General features: G+C 35.7%; 1 protein-coding gene across 13 annotated transcripts in view; it reads left to right on the top strand.

Moving 5' to 3' along the window:
• The window catches only part of brd9.L (bromodomain containing 9 L homeolog), a 32,403-nt gene extending 20,085 nt beyond the window's left edge, over nucleotides 1–12,318 (top strand). For 12 of the 13 annotated variants that reach the window (XM_018266518.2, XM_041565452.1, XM_018266516.2 and 9 more), the window contains 5 exon segments: nucleotides 72–204; nucleotides 1,152–1,263; nucleotides 2,480–2,585; nucleotides 7,401–7,562; nucleotides 10,732–12,318. In XM_018266518.2, coding sequence (XP_018122007.1) covers nucleotides 72–204; nucleotides 1,152–1,263; nucleotides 2,480–2,585; nucleotides 7,401–7,562; nucleotides 10,732–10,823 — 605 coding nt within the window. In that variant the 3' untranslated portion in view covers nucleotides 10,824–12,318. 13 annotated transcript variants of the gene reach the window in all.
• The last annotated feature ends 5,247 nt before the right edge of the window (nucleotides 12,319–17,565 follow it).

Genomic DNA, 17,565 nt, shown 5'->3' with positions numbered 1-17,565 from the left:
AATTGTGTTATTTGCAATGCTGTGAGTTCATAACTATCAATACAAACATTACTGTTTTGAACTTTTTACAGTGACATTTCTCAACAGTACTGGTACAGCACTATCTTTACAAAACAACACACTCTTCACTAATCTTAAACCAGACCAAATAGAATTGATGTATGCTGGCTATGGCGATGATACAGGAATACAGTGTGCTTTAAGGTATGATTTGTGTGTATGTGTAGAAAGTATTTGCTATCTGAGGTGTTGGTGCTGCTGTCAAGTGGGAATTGAAGTTTATTAACAGCCCAGCAGATGTAGCAGAAGTCAAATACTTCTACTGGGAATTCAGAATCATATGTTTTTTCAACCCCGGTTCACTGGGTGATTTTTGTTTTCTAGTTTTATTTAACTAATATGAGATACATGTGCTGCTAACAGTATAGCCAAACAGTCAGTCTGTTAGTTTCAGGATGTGTTTTTACTGGAAAAACTTGTGTATTTACTTCAGTTAAAGTAGCGTATAAATAAGCTGTTGTGTAACCATGGGGGCAGCCATTTAAAGGAGAAAAGGCTCAGGTTTTAGAGCAGATATCTGTTTGCGTTTAAACTGTAGCCATGTTTTTAAAGCAAACTGATCAGTTTTACCTGTGCAGGGCAACAGTACCTTTTACAGGTATGGGACCTGTTATCCAAAATGCTCGGGACCTTGGTTTTCCAGATAAGGGATCTTTCCATAATTTGGATCTTCATACCTTAGGTCTAATAGAATATCATGTAAACCCCAATAACTCCAATAGGCTGGTTATCTTCCAATAATGATTAATTATTTCTTAGTTTGGATCAAGTATAATGTACTGTTTTATTATTACAGAGAAAAAGGAAATCATTTTAAAATTTTTTGATTATTTAGATAAAATGGAGTCTATGCGAGACGGCCTTTCTGTAATTCTGAGCTTTCTGGATAACGTGTTTCCGGATAACTGATCCCATACCTGTATTTTAATTAATCTTTCATTTTTGTTTTTCTTGACATTTCTTTGTCTGGAACAGTGACTATGATTTAAATCTTTTTTTATTAAATATATTTGTGCTGGTAGTAGTTGTATTTAGGATTGATAGCCACTGTTTATTTTTACATATGGTATTATTCACTTTATCATTCTTAGCCTTCAGGAATTTGTAAAAGACTCCGGAAGCTTTGCAAAAAGAATGGTAAATGACCTTCTAGATCAAATAACTGGAGGTGATCATTCTAGAACTATCTATCAGATTAAACAGGTAAGGTTATTACAGATTGTGGAAAATGTTCTATATTTGCATGGAATTGTTTGGCCTGCAGAATTTTGTGTTATTTGCAAACAATGATACATTACTTACAGTGCCCACCTTTAAATATTTAATTAACAAATGAAATAAAAATGAACCCAGTACAAAAGCCCCGAATCTTCTCACTAAGAACCCTATTTCAAGTAGATGTACTATTGACAAGCACTCTCTTTATACAAACTTACAAACATATTGACTACCATTTGTGTCTAGGGATGCACCGAATCCAGGATTCGGCCGAATCCTTCTGCCCCACTGAACTGAATCTGAATTTGCATATGCAAATTAGGGGCAGGGAGGGCAATTGTGCGACATGTAGTCACAAAACAAGGAAGTAAAAAAATGTTTTCCCCACCCCTAATTTGCATATGCAAATTAGTAGTTGGTTCGGTATTCGGCCAAAGGATTTGAGGGTTCGGCCGAATCCAAAATAGTGAATTCCGTACATCCCTATTTGTGTCAAAATACAGGCTGGGATTTCCATAAGCCCTATGAAATATTTCAATTGCAACAACTTTTCTCCAATCCAAGGGTACCATACCAGATGGAAGTGAGAAAATTCAAATTTCTATTAAAGGGATACTGTCATGGGAAAAAATGTTTTTTCAAAATGCATCAGTTAATAGTGCTGCTCCAGCAGAATTCTGCTCCCTTACACAAGATGACAGCTGCCTGGTAGATCTAAGAACAGCACTCAATAGTAAAATCCAGGTCCCAGTGCAAGTATTGAGTAGAAGAAATCATAGCGTGCCTGAAAGCAATTCCATTGCCTATTTCTCTACTGTATTTTTAGTGGAAAACATAATGTCACCATCTATGCACAAAAGTAATAATAGGATAATAATGTAAGGGGGTTATTTATCAAAGGACGAGTTGTTGTTTATTTATTGTTGTTTTCGAGTATAGTTTTCAGTTAAAACTGGAAATAGCTTGAATCTGAAAATACCAGCTAAAACTTGTAGAAGTCAATGGCCCTTGAACTATTTGAAAGATTTTTCACCGAAAACGGGATCCATTCGAGTATTCAAAATTTTCACCCCATCAAGTTTTTTACATTTGAGTCTTTTCTTAAATTAGAAACCATTTGAGGTGTGAGTTTATTCGAGATATAAAAAAACTCACAAACTCAACTTTTGGTAAATAACCCCCTAAATGTTCTTTTCTATAGATGACAGGATCAGAGAGGGAAGGATGCAGCAATTCTGTACTTGACTTTATGACCTTAAAATCATATTCTGATGTGTCTCTTGATATGTCCATGCTAAGTTCTTTGGGTAAGTATTTCAAATAAAACTATATACAGGGTACAGTATAAAGTTTTATTTTTCCATATTAGTATAAGATACATTTAAACCGACAATCAAAATAATATGAATGTATTACATTTTCTTGTTCTTACCCTGTTTACAGATCCATCAACTTAATAGAACAATCTTTTAATATAAATTTAATAAATTTCCTACTTGGTAGTTCAAAAGTGGGGAATATTTTAATTCAATCCTCATGACAACGTTAGATTTCTATTTTTAAAACATGTACATATTCCACTAAAACCTACATTGTTGTATGTTTGTGAATGAAATGTTGACTCTTGGGGGCAGATTTTTTAAGGGTCGAGTTGTGTTTTCCACAAAAAAATTTAGTTTTCAAGGGTATTTTTGAGAGTCAAAAATCTAATTTTCAGGTTGAAAATATAGCTTGAATCAGAAAATAAACGATCTAAAACCTGTGGAGGTCATGTAGCAGTCAAAGGCAGAAGTCCCTTGAACCAAGATGTTAATAGCCTTCATGTTCAAGTTTTCTTTCTGTGGGTTTAGCTCGATCACTGATTCAAGTTTTTTACATTCAAGTTATTTCTTAAATTAGTACCATTCAAGTTGTGAGTTCATTCAATTTTGTTCAAGGTCTAAAAAAGCTCACATTATTTTAAAATTCGACCTTTGAGAAATAACCCCCTTAATGTTTCAATCTTCAAGTGTTGAAACAGTAATTACATTACTTCAAGTAGAATTCAATTAAAATAGAATTGCCAATTTAAAACAGTGCTTGGTTGTGAAGGCTGTAGTTAAACTGTATGGTTCCAAAACAACACGAATCGCCCCACTATCCCTTGGTTTTTATCCTTCTAATTCAAGTAGAGGTCTGACTGCAGTCAGTATTCAAAAATTTCACAATATCCAAAGGAATAGAAAAGAACCCCCACTTGAACAATCTAAGCTAAGGCAGTCACAAAGTATTTTTGACACACTTATTAATAGTCGGTTAAATAGTAAGCACTTAAATAAACACCACTAATCAGTGCATAAGGTTGAATGTAACACTTGTTAAAAATTTATAAAGTGCTGTGCAATAAATTATAAAGTGCAGTGCAATGAGTTAATTGTAAGGAGCTCAAAGAGCCAAAAAATCTATAATACCACAGTAATATTGAGCCAATTAATAGAGTGATACCTGGATTGATCACTAATTTCTAAATTAATTATAATTATAATGCTAAAGAAAATATAATTGATTTGTATAAGTAATTTACTAAGATGAGAATATTAATTCATTAAATATAAAGTGCTGCAGTGCTGTATGAGTTAATAATCCTTCCTAATTAATAAGGTTCATTTTAATAAATTAACTAGACTGCCATTAAATAGGATAAAAACTAAAATCAATGCTCAAATTCAAGAAGAAAGGAGGAAAATGAAATAAGAGGAGGTGGAGTTGTCCCAAAACTGCTACCTTGTTTGTTCTAACCCTGGGACACCACAAAGATGGAGAAGGCAGAGTAACCGGGACTGTGGTCTCGTAGTTAACTGAGCCCTAAGCTGATTTGAGAGGCTAATATATCCTATAAAACCACAATTCCACGGTCTCCTGGGAGTTTAGTATGCAGAGAAAGAGAGAGTTGAACCGAGCAAAGATTATTTCCACCACCCTCCACGAAAATTGTTTAACCCCAAGTTTCTAAAGTAGTTTAAAAAGATAACCAAGATCAGGAAATGAAACGCCGACGCGCGTTTCGCTATGTTAGCTTTGTCAAGGCGTAATGAAAATGTTCCCTAGGACGCGTGGTTTAAGTTACTTCCGCGTCCTACGTCACGTTACTGAGTTCTCGCGAGATCTTACCCCGTGATCGCGCGCGCTCACACGCTCCCACTAGACCTATCGTGAGGAGTGCGTGTACCTCCCTCCTATTGGTGCCGCCGTTGTCATGACACCCACACCGCAACTCGGAGCCATATGACACGACGAGACACCCCTGTTTAATGATCGGAACATTAAGTTAACTATGGAACCTTCCGAGAAATCAATCTCTTTCTTGGATCTCCATATAGAAGTAACTAATGATGGAAAGTTGGTGACAAAAAACTTTAGGAAAGCAACAGCTACCAATTCTCTGTTAAGTTTCTCGAGCTTTCACCCATACTCAGTAAAAAGATCTGTCCCTACTGGGGAATTCCTCAGACTCAAACGTAACTGCTCGTCTCTCGAATACTTTAAAGAACAGGCTAAGGATCTAAAAATCAGACTTAGACAGAGAGGCTACTCTGGAAAGCTAGTAAAGAAAGCTTATCATAGAGCACTGGTGGCAGAAAGAAGTGAGCTTTTGGTTATAAAGGATAAAGTACAAGAACCTAACAATACTGTAAGATTCATAACTACCTATAATACTAATAGCACCCAAATACAGGCAATTTTGGATAAACATTGGCCAATACTTTTGGAAGACAATACCCTCGGATCCATACTGCAAGAGCGAGCAGCAATATGTTATAAGCGTAGTCCCAACTTGAGAGACATGCTCACAAGAAGTCATTTTCAAAATTCACGGAACAAATGTCAAAAAAATTATGGGTGTTTTCCCTGTGGGGACTGTAACAAAAAATTACTACCTTTGTAGATCGTTTTGGTAAAACCCACAGGGTTAATGACTACATAAATTGCAGGACCCAAGGCGTAATCTTCCGCATTGAATGTCCGTGCAGGAAACAGTATATAGGCATGACCACACAGATCTTAAAAACAAGGATGCAGCAACACTGTAGTGCCATTAGAACAGCAGGAAATGGCAATAAAAATGAAAAAAACTATCTCTACTGTAGCTCAACATTTTAAAAAAGTACACCATATGGATCCATCAAGAATGAAATTCTGGGCCTTGGAAAAGGTGGAATTGGGAATTCGAAAAGGAAACCTTGAACAGGCCCTTTTAAAATGAGAAAGTTACTGGATCTTTAAATTAAACACGGTGTCCCCGAATGGGATAAATGAAAATAATTTATTTACATCATTCATTTAATAAATCCCACACGAAATAGAAATGTTTTTTAATAATTTTTTATTAATTTTATAAAAACAAAGAAAATTTCAGGAGCTCATATTATAAGCTACATATATGATCATATTGAATTTCATTTAATTAATAATTAATAAATATGTTTTTAGGAGTTATTCATATATATAGCTAACAAGAGCAATTAATGGTTTTTATAAAAATAAACTATGGAATATAAATATATAAATAATTCAATTAAAAAACTAGTTCATATATAATGGTGGTTTGTATAAATAAAAATGTTCCTCAACATCCCTGTCTATATGGAAGCCCCTGATGTGGTATTATTAATGCAGGATTTGCAAGTAGAGAATTTGAGCTAGCCAGGGCGATTCACAGGGGTGTCTCGTCGTGTCATATGGCGACGAGTTGCGGCGTGGGTGTCATGACAACGGCGGCACCAATAGGAGGGAGGTACATGCACTCCTCGCGATAGGTCTAGTGGGAGCATGTGAGCGCGCGCGATCACGGGGTAAGATCTCGCAAGAACTCAGTAACGTGACGTAGGACGCGGAAGTAACTTAAACCACGCGTCCTAGGGAACATTTTCATTATGCCTTGACAAAGCTAACATAGCGAAACGCGCGTCGGCGTTTCATTTCCTGATCTTGGTTATCTTTTTAAACTATTTAAAAAACTTGGGGTTAAACAATTTTCGTGGAGGGTGGTGGAAATAATCTTTGCTCGGTTCAACTCTTTTCTGTCTTTTTATAGGATATATTAGCCTCTCAAATCAGCTTAGGGCTCAGTTAACTACGAGACCACAGTCCCGGTTACTCTGCCTTCTCCATCTTTGTGGTGTCCCAGGGATAGAACAAACAAGGTAGCAGTTTTGGGACAACTCCACCTCCTCTTATTTCATTTTCCTCCTTTCTTCTTGAATTTGAGCATTGATTTTAGTTTTTATCCTATTTAATGGCAGTCTAGTTAATTTATTAAAATGAACCTTATTAATTAGGAAGGATTATTAACTCATACAGCACTGCAGCACTTTATATTTAATGAATTAATATTCTCATCTTAGTAAATTACTTATACAAATCAATTATATTTTTCTTTAGCATTATAATTAATTTAGAAATTAATAATCAATCCAGGTATCACTCTATTAATTGGCTCAATATTACTGTGGTATTATAGATTTTTTGGCTCTTTGAGCTCCTTACAATTAACTCATTGCACTGCACTTTATAATTTATTGCACAGCACTTTATAAATTTTTAACAAGTGTTACATTCAACCTTATGCACTGATTAGTGGTGTTTATTTAAGTGCTTACTATTTAACCGACTATTAATAAGTGTATCAAAAATACTTTGTGACTGCCTTAGTTTAGATTGTTCAAGTGGGGGTTCTAAACTGTATGGTTATTAGTCTTATATGGACTGAAAGATAGCCCTCTTATCACTGTATAGACACAAACACATTTTATTTTGAGCAACAATGAATTCTCTTAATTCTAATATGTACGCACAGTTTAGATGTGTACCTACAGATGCTGTATAAATTATTAAAGGGATACTGTCATGGGAGTAGAATAGTATTTCATAGTGTTAACTGGGGCTCAAATGCTATTTGGAGAACTACTGGAGGCCTTCAGGTGCCAATTTTTCTCTGCAATAGCGTAACAATGAAAAAGACAGACCAAAAGGAAAGCTATTTTTACAGTAAGCCAAAGCAAAGTCACAAGAATGTATATCTTCTTTTCTTTTGTTTAAAACTGATCAGCTGGCCTGTGTTCTTATTGTTTCACAAAATTCAGATAAAGTAAAGAAGGAGCTAGAGCATGAAGACAGCCATCTAAATTTAGATGATGCATCTAAGCTCTTGCCTGACTTTCATGATGTTCATAATGACAGAGGAGGATCAAGGCCGTCCTCAAGCAGTTCAATGTCCAACAACTCAGAAAGGGATCATCATTTAGGTTTGTTTCCATTCTACTGCATTTTGTGCCACAGCGTTAGAGTAGAACATGTTTAAATTAAGAAAAATAACTGATTGAAAACAGGACAGCATAGATTCCAAATGGATGATCTGTAAAGATTGTGATTTGGGGTTTTATCGATGGATTTATGGATTCTGTAATTTGGATCCCCAAATCTTAAAGGAAAACTATACCCCCCAAACAATGTAGGTCTCTATTAAAAGATACTGAGTAAAACAGCTCATGTGTAAAACCTTGCTTCATGTAAATGAACCATTATCATAATAATATACTTTTTTAGTAGTATGTGCCATTGGGTAATCATAAATAGAAAATTGCCATTTTAAAAAATAAAGGCCGCCCCCTGAGATTGTAAGATTCACTGTGCACACATGCAAACCACATGTTAGGTCACATGAGCCAATTAACAGACAGAGTTCTGCCTTTTGCTTCCTCACTTCTTCCTGTTACAGTTAGTGTAATAGTATTTCAGGTCAGGTGATCTCTGAGGCAGCAGAGATAGAGTCACGAAATGGTGGTTCAAGGCATGAGATGTAAAAGGCCAATATTTATGTAAATATATATTCCAGTTTGGTAAGATTCTTTAATATGCCATTCAATTTGATATAAACTATCTGTTGCTTAAGTATTCATTTTGGGGGTATAGTTTTCCTTTAAGTATGTTAAAAAAAACATATGTAAATGTTAAATAAACCCAACAGGATTGTTTTGCTATCAGTATGGATATGTGCAGCTTAGTTAGGATCAAGTACAATGTACTTGATATGGGACCTGTTATCCGGAAATCCATTATCCAGAAAGCTCCAAATTACGGGGAAGGCCATCTCCCACAGAGTCCCTTTTAATTTAATATTTCACATTTTTAAAAATATCCTTTTTCTCTGTAATAATAAATCAGTACATTGTACGTATTTCCATCTAAGATATAAATAATGAATTAAAATAGGTCAGTTAAGGAAAGGTTGAAAGAGTACTACTAATAGCAGTCTTTGCAGATAAAATGAGACCAATTTAGATTTTATATACATTTCTAAGACACAGTGGGGCAAATTCACTGAAGCGCAAAGTCGCCAGTGTGACGTCATTTTGTTACTTCGCCGATTTACTAACGGGTGCTGGCGTAAATTCGCTAGCGAAGTGGACCTACTCTATCGATACTTCGCTCCCTTACGCCAGACGAAGTTGCGCTATGGCGAAGGGACGTAACTACGCTAATTCACTAACTTGCGCATTTTACTGAACGTTACCTCTTGTGCCAGACTTGCCTTCACCACCTCAGACCAGGCGAAGTGCAATAGAGTAGATAGGGCTTGTTTCAAAGAAAGTTGAAAGAAGTCCCAAAAAACGCTGGCATCTTTTACTTTTTTAAGGGTGATAGGCTGAAAAAGATCGTAGATTATGTCCTAACATACGGTATTTTCATTTTTAAAAGTAAGCTGGTGAGGAATTGGGATGCTGGATGCTATTGAGCAGCACAAATTTTAGATACTGGCAAATGAATACATATATATATATATATATTTTTTTTTTATATATATATATATATCTATTGGAATTTTTTAATTGAGTAGACTGGCCAGCCACTATTTTTCTATTACTGTTGCATTACAAGATATGATTTAGTGAAAGAGGCACATTTAACAAAGGTCGAATTTCGAATTCAAGTGAGTTTTTAAAAACTCTCATAAACTCAAAATTTATTAAAAAATATAATTTCATAAACTCTGGTAAATAGGATCGACCTGAAAACTCAAATCGTATTCAAATCTAATTCGATTCGAGTTTTAAAAACTTGATTCGAGTTTTTTCTCTGAAAAAAACTTGAATGTCAGGAAAGCTGCAAACAACTCCAAATTGATCCCAGGATGTCTGCCGTTGTCTAAAACAGCAATTTCAGCAGGTTTTAGGTGGCAACATTTTTTTTAAAGGGCCAGTGTATGATACATCTCGAAAATCGAATTCGAATTTTTAAAAAAAACTAGAATTGAATTTGAACAATTCCCTAGTCTAATTTGACAGTTTTGGCCATAAAAAAACTTGAAAATGTGAAATTCGATCCTTGATAGATCTGCCCCATAAAGTCAGTTTAAGGGGCACATTTACTAATGGTCGAATATCGAGGGTTAATTAACCCTCGATATTCGACCGTCTAAGTAAAATCCTTCGAATATCGAAGTCGAAGGATTTACCACATTTCCTGCGATCGATAGATTGAAGGAAAAATCCATCGATCGAACGATTTTCCTTCGATCATAAATTTGTTAGAAAGCCTATGGGGACCTTCCCCATACCTTCGGTAGGTTTTAGTTGGCGAAGTAGTTGGTCGAAGTTTTTTTTTAAAGAGACAGTACTATCAAATGGTCGAATAGTCAAACGATTTTTAGTTCGAATCGTTCCAGTCGAAGTATCCAATTCGATGGTCGAAGTAGCCAAAAAAAACATTCGAAATACAAAGTATTTTTTCTTCTATTCCTTCACTCGAGCTAAGTAAATGTGCCCCTAAGTGTGCACTGCCATTACACTTGTGGGTGTAAACTGATTATAAATTCTATTAGGACCCATTGTGTTGTTATTATTTCTAATATATAATTAATCCTTATTGGAGGCAAAATAATCCTATTGGGTTTATTTCATGTTTTAATAATTTTTTTTAGTAGACCTAAAGTATGGGGATTCAAATTACTGAGAGATGACTTATCCAGAAAACCCCAGGTCTGTGCATTCTGGATAACTGGTCCCTTACCTGTACTTTTTTATTATTACAGAGAAAAAAAATGTAAATTAAAAAGTTGCTTACATTGTACTCCATGACAGATGGCCTTCCTGTAATCCTGGATAACAAGTTTCCTGATAAGGGATCCCATACCTGTACTTGCATCATAGTTTCACATAGCCTACTATACTAAAGAAACATGAAAAATGTGTATAAGTATAGCTCACTGACCAGTTAGAATAAATCCATATGTCCTCATAGAGCTTCTCTTCTTTTTACTTGAGGTTTTTTTGTCAGGTTAAAAACAAACCATTGCATATCTGTGCTTTTGCTCTGATTGTTTAAATTAAATTTCATCAAGAGTAGTCTGATAAAACAATAGGTAAACAGAACTAAGGAACTTAATGTTTTTCCCCGTTTCTCTTTATACCAAAGGAAGTCCTTCTCGTATCAGCGTTGGAGAACAGCAAGATATTCATGACCCTTACGAATTCCTTCAGTCACCAGAAACCGATAACCAGAATTGAAAATTGTATTACGTTTGTATTACAACTAATGGACATTTTTAAATGTTTTTGTGTAGTTTTTGTAACAGATTGATTACCCAAAAGGGCAGATATCTCTGTGTACATAAAAGTATGATTGAACCAGCAATTGGTATGGTATGCAGTGATCATGTACCTGCTATGGAAATTGTGCAGCATTCAGAAGTATCATATAACTTAAACTATGACCGTATGTTGAAGAAATTATACTGTTTAAAGCACCCCAATCATTTTTCCATCCTTCAGAGAAAATGTAACCTAAATTAGCTAGTTTATGGTCAGTGGGTTGTTGGGAACTTAGAAAATGACTTCACATTATTTGTGCCATCACCCCCCCCCCCCATTTTTGGGTTATTTGTAACACTGTAAGAAAGTGGGGTTTTTCCTTCCTAAATGACTGGAAGTAAATATGCCCCCCCCTACTTATTAGATATAGGGTTGGTTATTTCTCTCGGTAAAGCTGCATTGGGATTGAATAGGCTGAAGGGAAGGTTCTGACTTCCCCAATCCAATCCCTGTACAGCTTTACCGGGAATTATCCTTAAAGAACCAATGAGGGTACAGAGAATCTGAATAGGAGAAAAAACTTGCGTGCACGGAGCTGCTGTCTTATATTCTGAAACTGGCAGCCTGATGAAAGCGGGGGGGGGCTGGCTAATCAAGTAAGTGAAGCATGGCAGGGCCCCCCTTAGACACAAAACCCTGCGGGCCTGGGACAACTGTCCCCCCTGTGCCCCCCTGATGGCTGCCCTGCCACATTACAGCCTGTTTGAGAGTAAACAAGGGAAGTTATTATATAGAGAGAGCATTTCTTATGAAATGTAGCATTTGGACAACCTATTTTTTTCATATCGTCTGTTTCATTAAATAACAGCATGAAAATCATACTTCCCTTGACATTTGCGCTCTACACCCTGAAGGACCACTAAATAGCACCAATGTTTAAAGTCAGAGGGCATGGGGCAGTTAGTCCCTTTAGTGTGGACTATAAGCAACAGAATAATATTTAATGTGCTGAGATGCATTGCTATTGGGTGATTCCAGTATTGCCCAATGGCAAGTTTCTTTCTGTGTAAAGTAAATTTACTTTTAGCTTTTCACTGAATGTATTCCACTGCAGTCTGATGTATGGATGGGGCCCATTTCCCTGCATGTTTAAGATGTTGCTCCTCCTAACACAACTGAATAATAACAAGGGATGCTAAACATTTAAAATAGCAATCACAGAATATTTAGCCAAAGCTGAACAGTAAATACAATTATCAGTATCCCACATCCATGCAGTCCCAATCACATCCCTGGACGTCAGTCATCTCTGTGCTGTTCAGCCCATGGAAGGTATCCACACGACACAATAACACACGAATGGATGGCATGCATATTTATTTAGTGCACCCTCTGCATTGTTAGTCAATACTGTAATCAGTACTCCTGTTAAAAAATAAACACGTTCCATTAAAAAGCCTCAAATATTTAACCCCTTGCCTACTTGACCCTCTTTTATGTTGTAATGTCATATGATAGTCACTATAAGTCACAAAATTAACTTTATTCGGAAAAGCCGACGCTCTCGATTTGATCCATTACTAAACGACAGTCCATCAATTTAGAAGTGAATAATTCATTTCTTTGCAATACATATTTAATCACAGTACGGGATTCGTTATCCGAAAACCCATTATCCAGAAAGCTCCGAATTACAAAAAAGGCCATCTCCCATAGACTCCATTTCATCCGAATAATGCAAATTTTTAAAAATGATTTCCTCTTTCTCTGTAATAACAAAACAGTACCTTGTACTTGATCCAAACTAAGATATAATTCATGCATATTGGAAGCAAAACCAGCCTATTTGGTTAATTTAATACTGTATGTACATGATTTTCTAGTAGGCTTAAAGGGGTGGTTCACCTTTAAGGTTACTTTTAGTATGTTATAGTATGGCCAATTCTAAGCAACTGTTGAGTTGGTTTTCATGATTTATTTTTTATAGTTTTATAGTTATTTGCCATTTTCTTCTGAATCTTTGCAGTTTTCAGATGGGCGTCGTTGACCCCATCTAAAAAGCAAATGTTTTGTAAGGCTACACATGTATTGTTATTGCTACTTTTTATTACTCATCTTTCTATTCAGGGCTCTCCTATTCATATTCCTGTCCCTTATTCATTCAGTGCATGGTTGATATTGCTAATTTGCACCCTAGCAATCAGACTGCTGAAATTGCATACTGAAGAGCTGCTAAATAAAAAGCTAAATAACTTAAAAACCATAAATAATAAAAAAATTAAAACCAATTGCAAATTGTCTCAGAATATCACTCTCTATGTCATACTAGTTATCTCAAAGGTGAACAACCCCTTTCAGGTATGAAGATCCAAATTACAGAAAGATCCATTATCTGGAAAACCCCAGGTCCCGAGCATTTGGGATAACCGGTCCCATACCTGTAGTAATCATTCCTATGGCACTTATCCTCATGATGCATGGGATCTTAGTAATTAATTAGCATACAACATCATTACATAGAAGCATTACACTCCACAGCATGAATTTAGATTAATTAGAAATATTTTAAATGTCAGCCTCTAAAGCAGCACCTTTTATGTCTGTATGTCTGAAAATATCAACTTAGTATAATTTATTGGAGTTCAATTCTTATTAGTGGTGCATTTGGAACATACCTTACTTCACTCTATAGTTAGTATAGATATGGGTATATATCATTTATGTGAGGGTATGGAGGGGTGTGTGTGTATGGATGCTGGGTTTCATTTGGAAGGGTTGAACTTGATGGACTTTGTCTTTTTTCAACCCCATGTAACTATGTAATTACATGGCCATCACATTTGGTGATTAGTAATGAACACAAATTTGTGCTGCAATCGGACACATTGCATTTTTAAGCATTTACTGAAATCACTTATTTTATTATTATTATGTAGGGTTTTTTGTTTGTTCTGCGTTTGAGGTGCAATCGTCATCTGCAAGTAGAAGATTTCACCTGTTTTTGGTTACTCTGATTTATCTTGCTAAAATAAGACACTAGCAAAATATAGAGCACACATTTTTGCTAGAAATGCACAGATGATATTTTCTTTTAAGGACCAATTAAATCACCCAGAAACTACGATTTTGTTTGTCCCCGTTTTTGGCTTTGCCACATGAGCAACTTGTGTGTAACCAAAGCAAGTAACAATCTGTTGTATTGCTTTCTATGGGCTAAGCCCCCTTTGTCTACGACATATCTGAGACTGATCTACTTTTCAAAAACAACTCAATATTAGCTAAATATAATCAGCTATAAGTGGTTTTACTGGCTGGTCTTAAACTCACTCTAAAATAGGAATTACTAGTGCCAATCATTGATCAAATATGTAGTGTTTTGAATTATTTTGAACGATCTAGCAAATTCACCACAAAAATCTAAATAAACCTACAAGTCTTCTTTTCCTCACAACACACATTTTGAAATAATAGCACACAACTAATTATATTCATTCCTATGGAGGATCCTGGGTTCTATTTGGAGATCATAAGTTTTAGTTCCTTATAGTACACTGTTTTTTCGAAACCACAATAGAGGGTTGTACCATATCTAGGGGTATTTTTCAATAAAATAGGGTAGTTCCCATTCCCCTTTTCCTTACCTTATTTTTTCACTTTGTAAAAGGCATCAAATCCTCTTTCAAAACTAAAAACCTTTTTTTTTGGGGGGGGGGGGGGTGGTTAACAATTTCAAATCTTTCACTATAATAACCCATTTCACATTTTAAAGGGGTTGTTCAACTTCCAACAATTTTTCACAGTTAAATTATTTTCAGATAGTTCACCAGAAATAAATAAATAAATACTTTTTTCAATCACTTTGTATTTCTGACAGTTTTTCTATATTACCTTATGTCTTTCTAAAGCAGCCCGCGGGTGGGGGTCGCAGAGTCTGTAACTGTTCTAAATCAATCCATTAGTTGATACATATCTCATCTTTGTCCCTGTTGAGCAGAATCCATGAGTTTCATTAAAGGCAGCTGTTATAATTGCTACAATAGTTGCTAATATTCCACAGATGCTGCTGAGAAATTTATCAACTAATGTAGCAAATTGTGAATTCAATTTTGGAAAACTGTTAAAAAATAAAAATTTTAAAGCAACCAGAAAAAGTCTTGTTTCTGGTGAACAATCTCAAATCAACTGAACTGAAAAAAAGTGTTTGAAAGGTGAACAACCCCTTTAAATTTTTAGGCAAAGGTAATGTAAAGAAGGCCCTGATGGAATAAACCTCAAGTAGCCAAATCATATATTTTCGCAGGTAATGCTACGTATGGATTGAGGAAAGCTAATGTAATTACAACACTTGCAATCTCAACCTAGTAATGACAGGCCTATAAGTGTGACATCTTTGTTGAAAGTTTGTTAAAGGCTTACATTTGAGAATTCTCAGAATGGCATTAGTAATCAATTAATTGATGTATGGACTTGTAAGATTGACACAACCATCCTCTGTACTTTATAGATTAGCCAGTCTATCCGTAAACAAGCAGCATTACTAAAACCAACAAACCTTAGTTTAACCCTTCAAGTGCCAGCAGAATTTCGCATTTCATTTGCACTCGGTGCAAGATTTTTTTTTGAACATTTTGTGCTCTCTCATTTTAGGGGCATTTCCTGGGGGGATTTTTAGTTTACCTAGGGAAACTATACACTGTTTTTTCAGGAGAACCTGAGCTTCTAAACCTTTTCATAATATAGGATTTATACCAGAAAAATATTTTTATGCACAAAAGTTCAACTGATTTGGAAAGCCTCGAACATGTCAATACCAAATATGTATAGTTTAATGAAAATTTCTGAGTACTATAGATGAAAAACTCCCAGCAGTAAAGTACCAAATTTCAAAGCACTAGTAGCACAAAGCACAAAGTAGAATATGGTATACTTTGGATTCCAAAGCCAATAAATACTGGAACAGTAGGTTTACCCCAAGAAACCATATATTTTTTAAAAGTACAGATTTTGTCAAATCCAAAATGAGTAATGAGTAAGTTTGCATCTCCAACCTAACAGGTACCAAGAAAAAACATCTATTGAAATATGAATGCCAGGGGTCCACTGAACAGTTTGATGCCCATTGTGCATAGGATTACCAAAGTATCTGGCATTTAGAGACCCCAAAATGAAGTTAGCGCATACAACTTGTTGGAATTAACTTCAGCTATTGAATAATCATCACATTTACTGCATTTTTTGTGGGGTAAAAACAGGAAAAATACATTGACCCCCATACCATATATTTGTGGAAAGTACACATTCAGATGAATCCAAAATGGGTAAACTATTTCTTCCTACTCCAAATTTTCAGACGAATCCAAAATGGGTAACCATGTCTTCCTACTCGCAATACTTTTCCAAAATTGACGGTTTTGATGAAATAGATGAAAATCGTCTCAAAGCTTCCACTTTCTAGCATCTTATCTCCCTTTTAGCATAAGGTACCAAGTAAAACATCCTAAATATGAATGCCAGGGGTACTTTTATTCACAAGAAGTAGATTCTACGAGTTGTGGTACTTAAAGGGTTAAAAATCTAAAGTATTCGTGGCAAGGTACCACAAGTGAATTACACCTTTAACTGTGGGCCACAGTGTTCTTGATAAGGCTGCTCTAGAGTGCTGAGTGGATGATTGCTGCTGTTTCTGGGGCAATAGTTGAAAGGCATCCATTAGTGCTATGCCACATTTCTATTTGGTGCATTGATCCAGAAGTATAATTGTATAAAGGGCTTAAACTGTATGGTGGTGCAAAGGACTTGGATATTATTTCTGATAAGTAAAAAAAAAGATGGTGCTTAAGTGAGACATATAACGGAAAGGCGTAGCTTTCATTTGTTTGTTTTGCTGCTAAATAGATGAACACATCATATGGGCATTTGGGGGGGGGGGGGGTGCTAGTCACATATCTTGTCTGTCATCTACCCCTAGTCCTGGCATTTGTCCCCTCACCAGCCATCTATCACAGCAGCAGCAACATTCAAAACCCTCCATGTGAAAGTAATTGGCAGGGGCAGCTGCACGGTTTCCCCACCACATCATGCTGTTACTTGAAGCAGAGCAGAGATGTCATACACACATGGAACCGATAACAGTTTAGGCAGCTGAAGCCTTCCAATGGTGTGTCAAGGAGAGTTATTATTGTTACCATTGTTCTGAGGCAGGCTAATGGGGATTACGGACATCAATTTGCAGGGCAGCAGTAAAGACTGCAGCATATCAAGGCAATGCAGGAGCCTAAAGGAATTATGGGAAAGTCTGGATTTTAAAGGTATATGTGGAAAAAATGACTGCTTTATAATTTAAAGTGAATTTCCATACAGGGTTATCCAATGCCTCCATTCAGGCTCTATGCTATTCATATTCTAGTCTCTCATTCAAACCATTGCTGATTTCTAGGGTAAATTAGACTGTAGGTGCTTTTGAAATTCCAAACTGGAAAGAAAAAACTAAATTAAATGTGCCATATACAAATGTAAGGCCCAAAGTCAATTTTCAAACCAAATAGCAAGAATCATATCCATTATACACAATTGCTTCTTTTTAATTGGATAAATTACCTTCGAAGTAACTTGATGGGCAGTGGAGATTGGAAAAATAAATGTGAATAAAACCAAACAGCCCTGGAGCCATATCCATACAAGGATACAGTCCCAGAAATAAATGAATAATATTCTGCAC

This window comes from Xenopus laevis, chromosome 6L (genome assembly GCF_017654675.1).
Source record: "Xenopus laevis strain J_2021 chromosome 6L, Xenopus_laevis_v10.1, whole genome shotgun sequence".
Classification (NCBI taxonomy): Eukaryota; Metazoa; Chordata; class Amphibia; order Anura; family Pipidae; genus Xenopus; species Xenopus laevis.
This window is presented reverse-complemented; position numbering and strand designations above follow the sequence as displayed.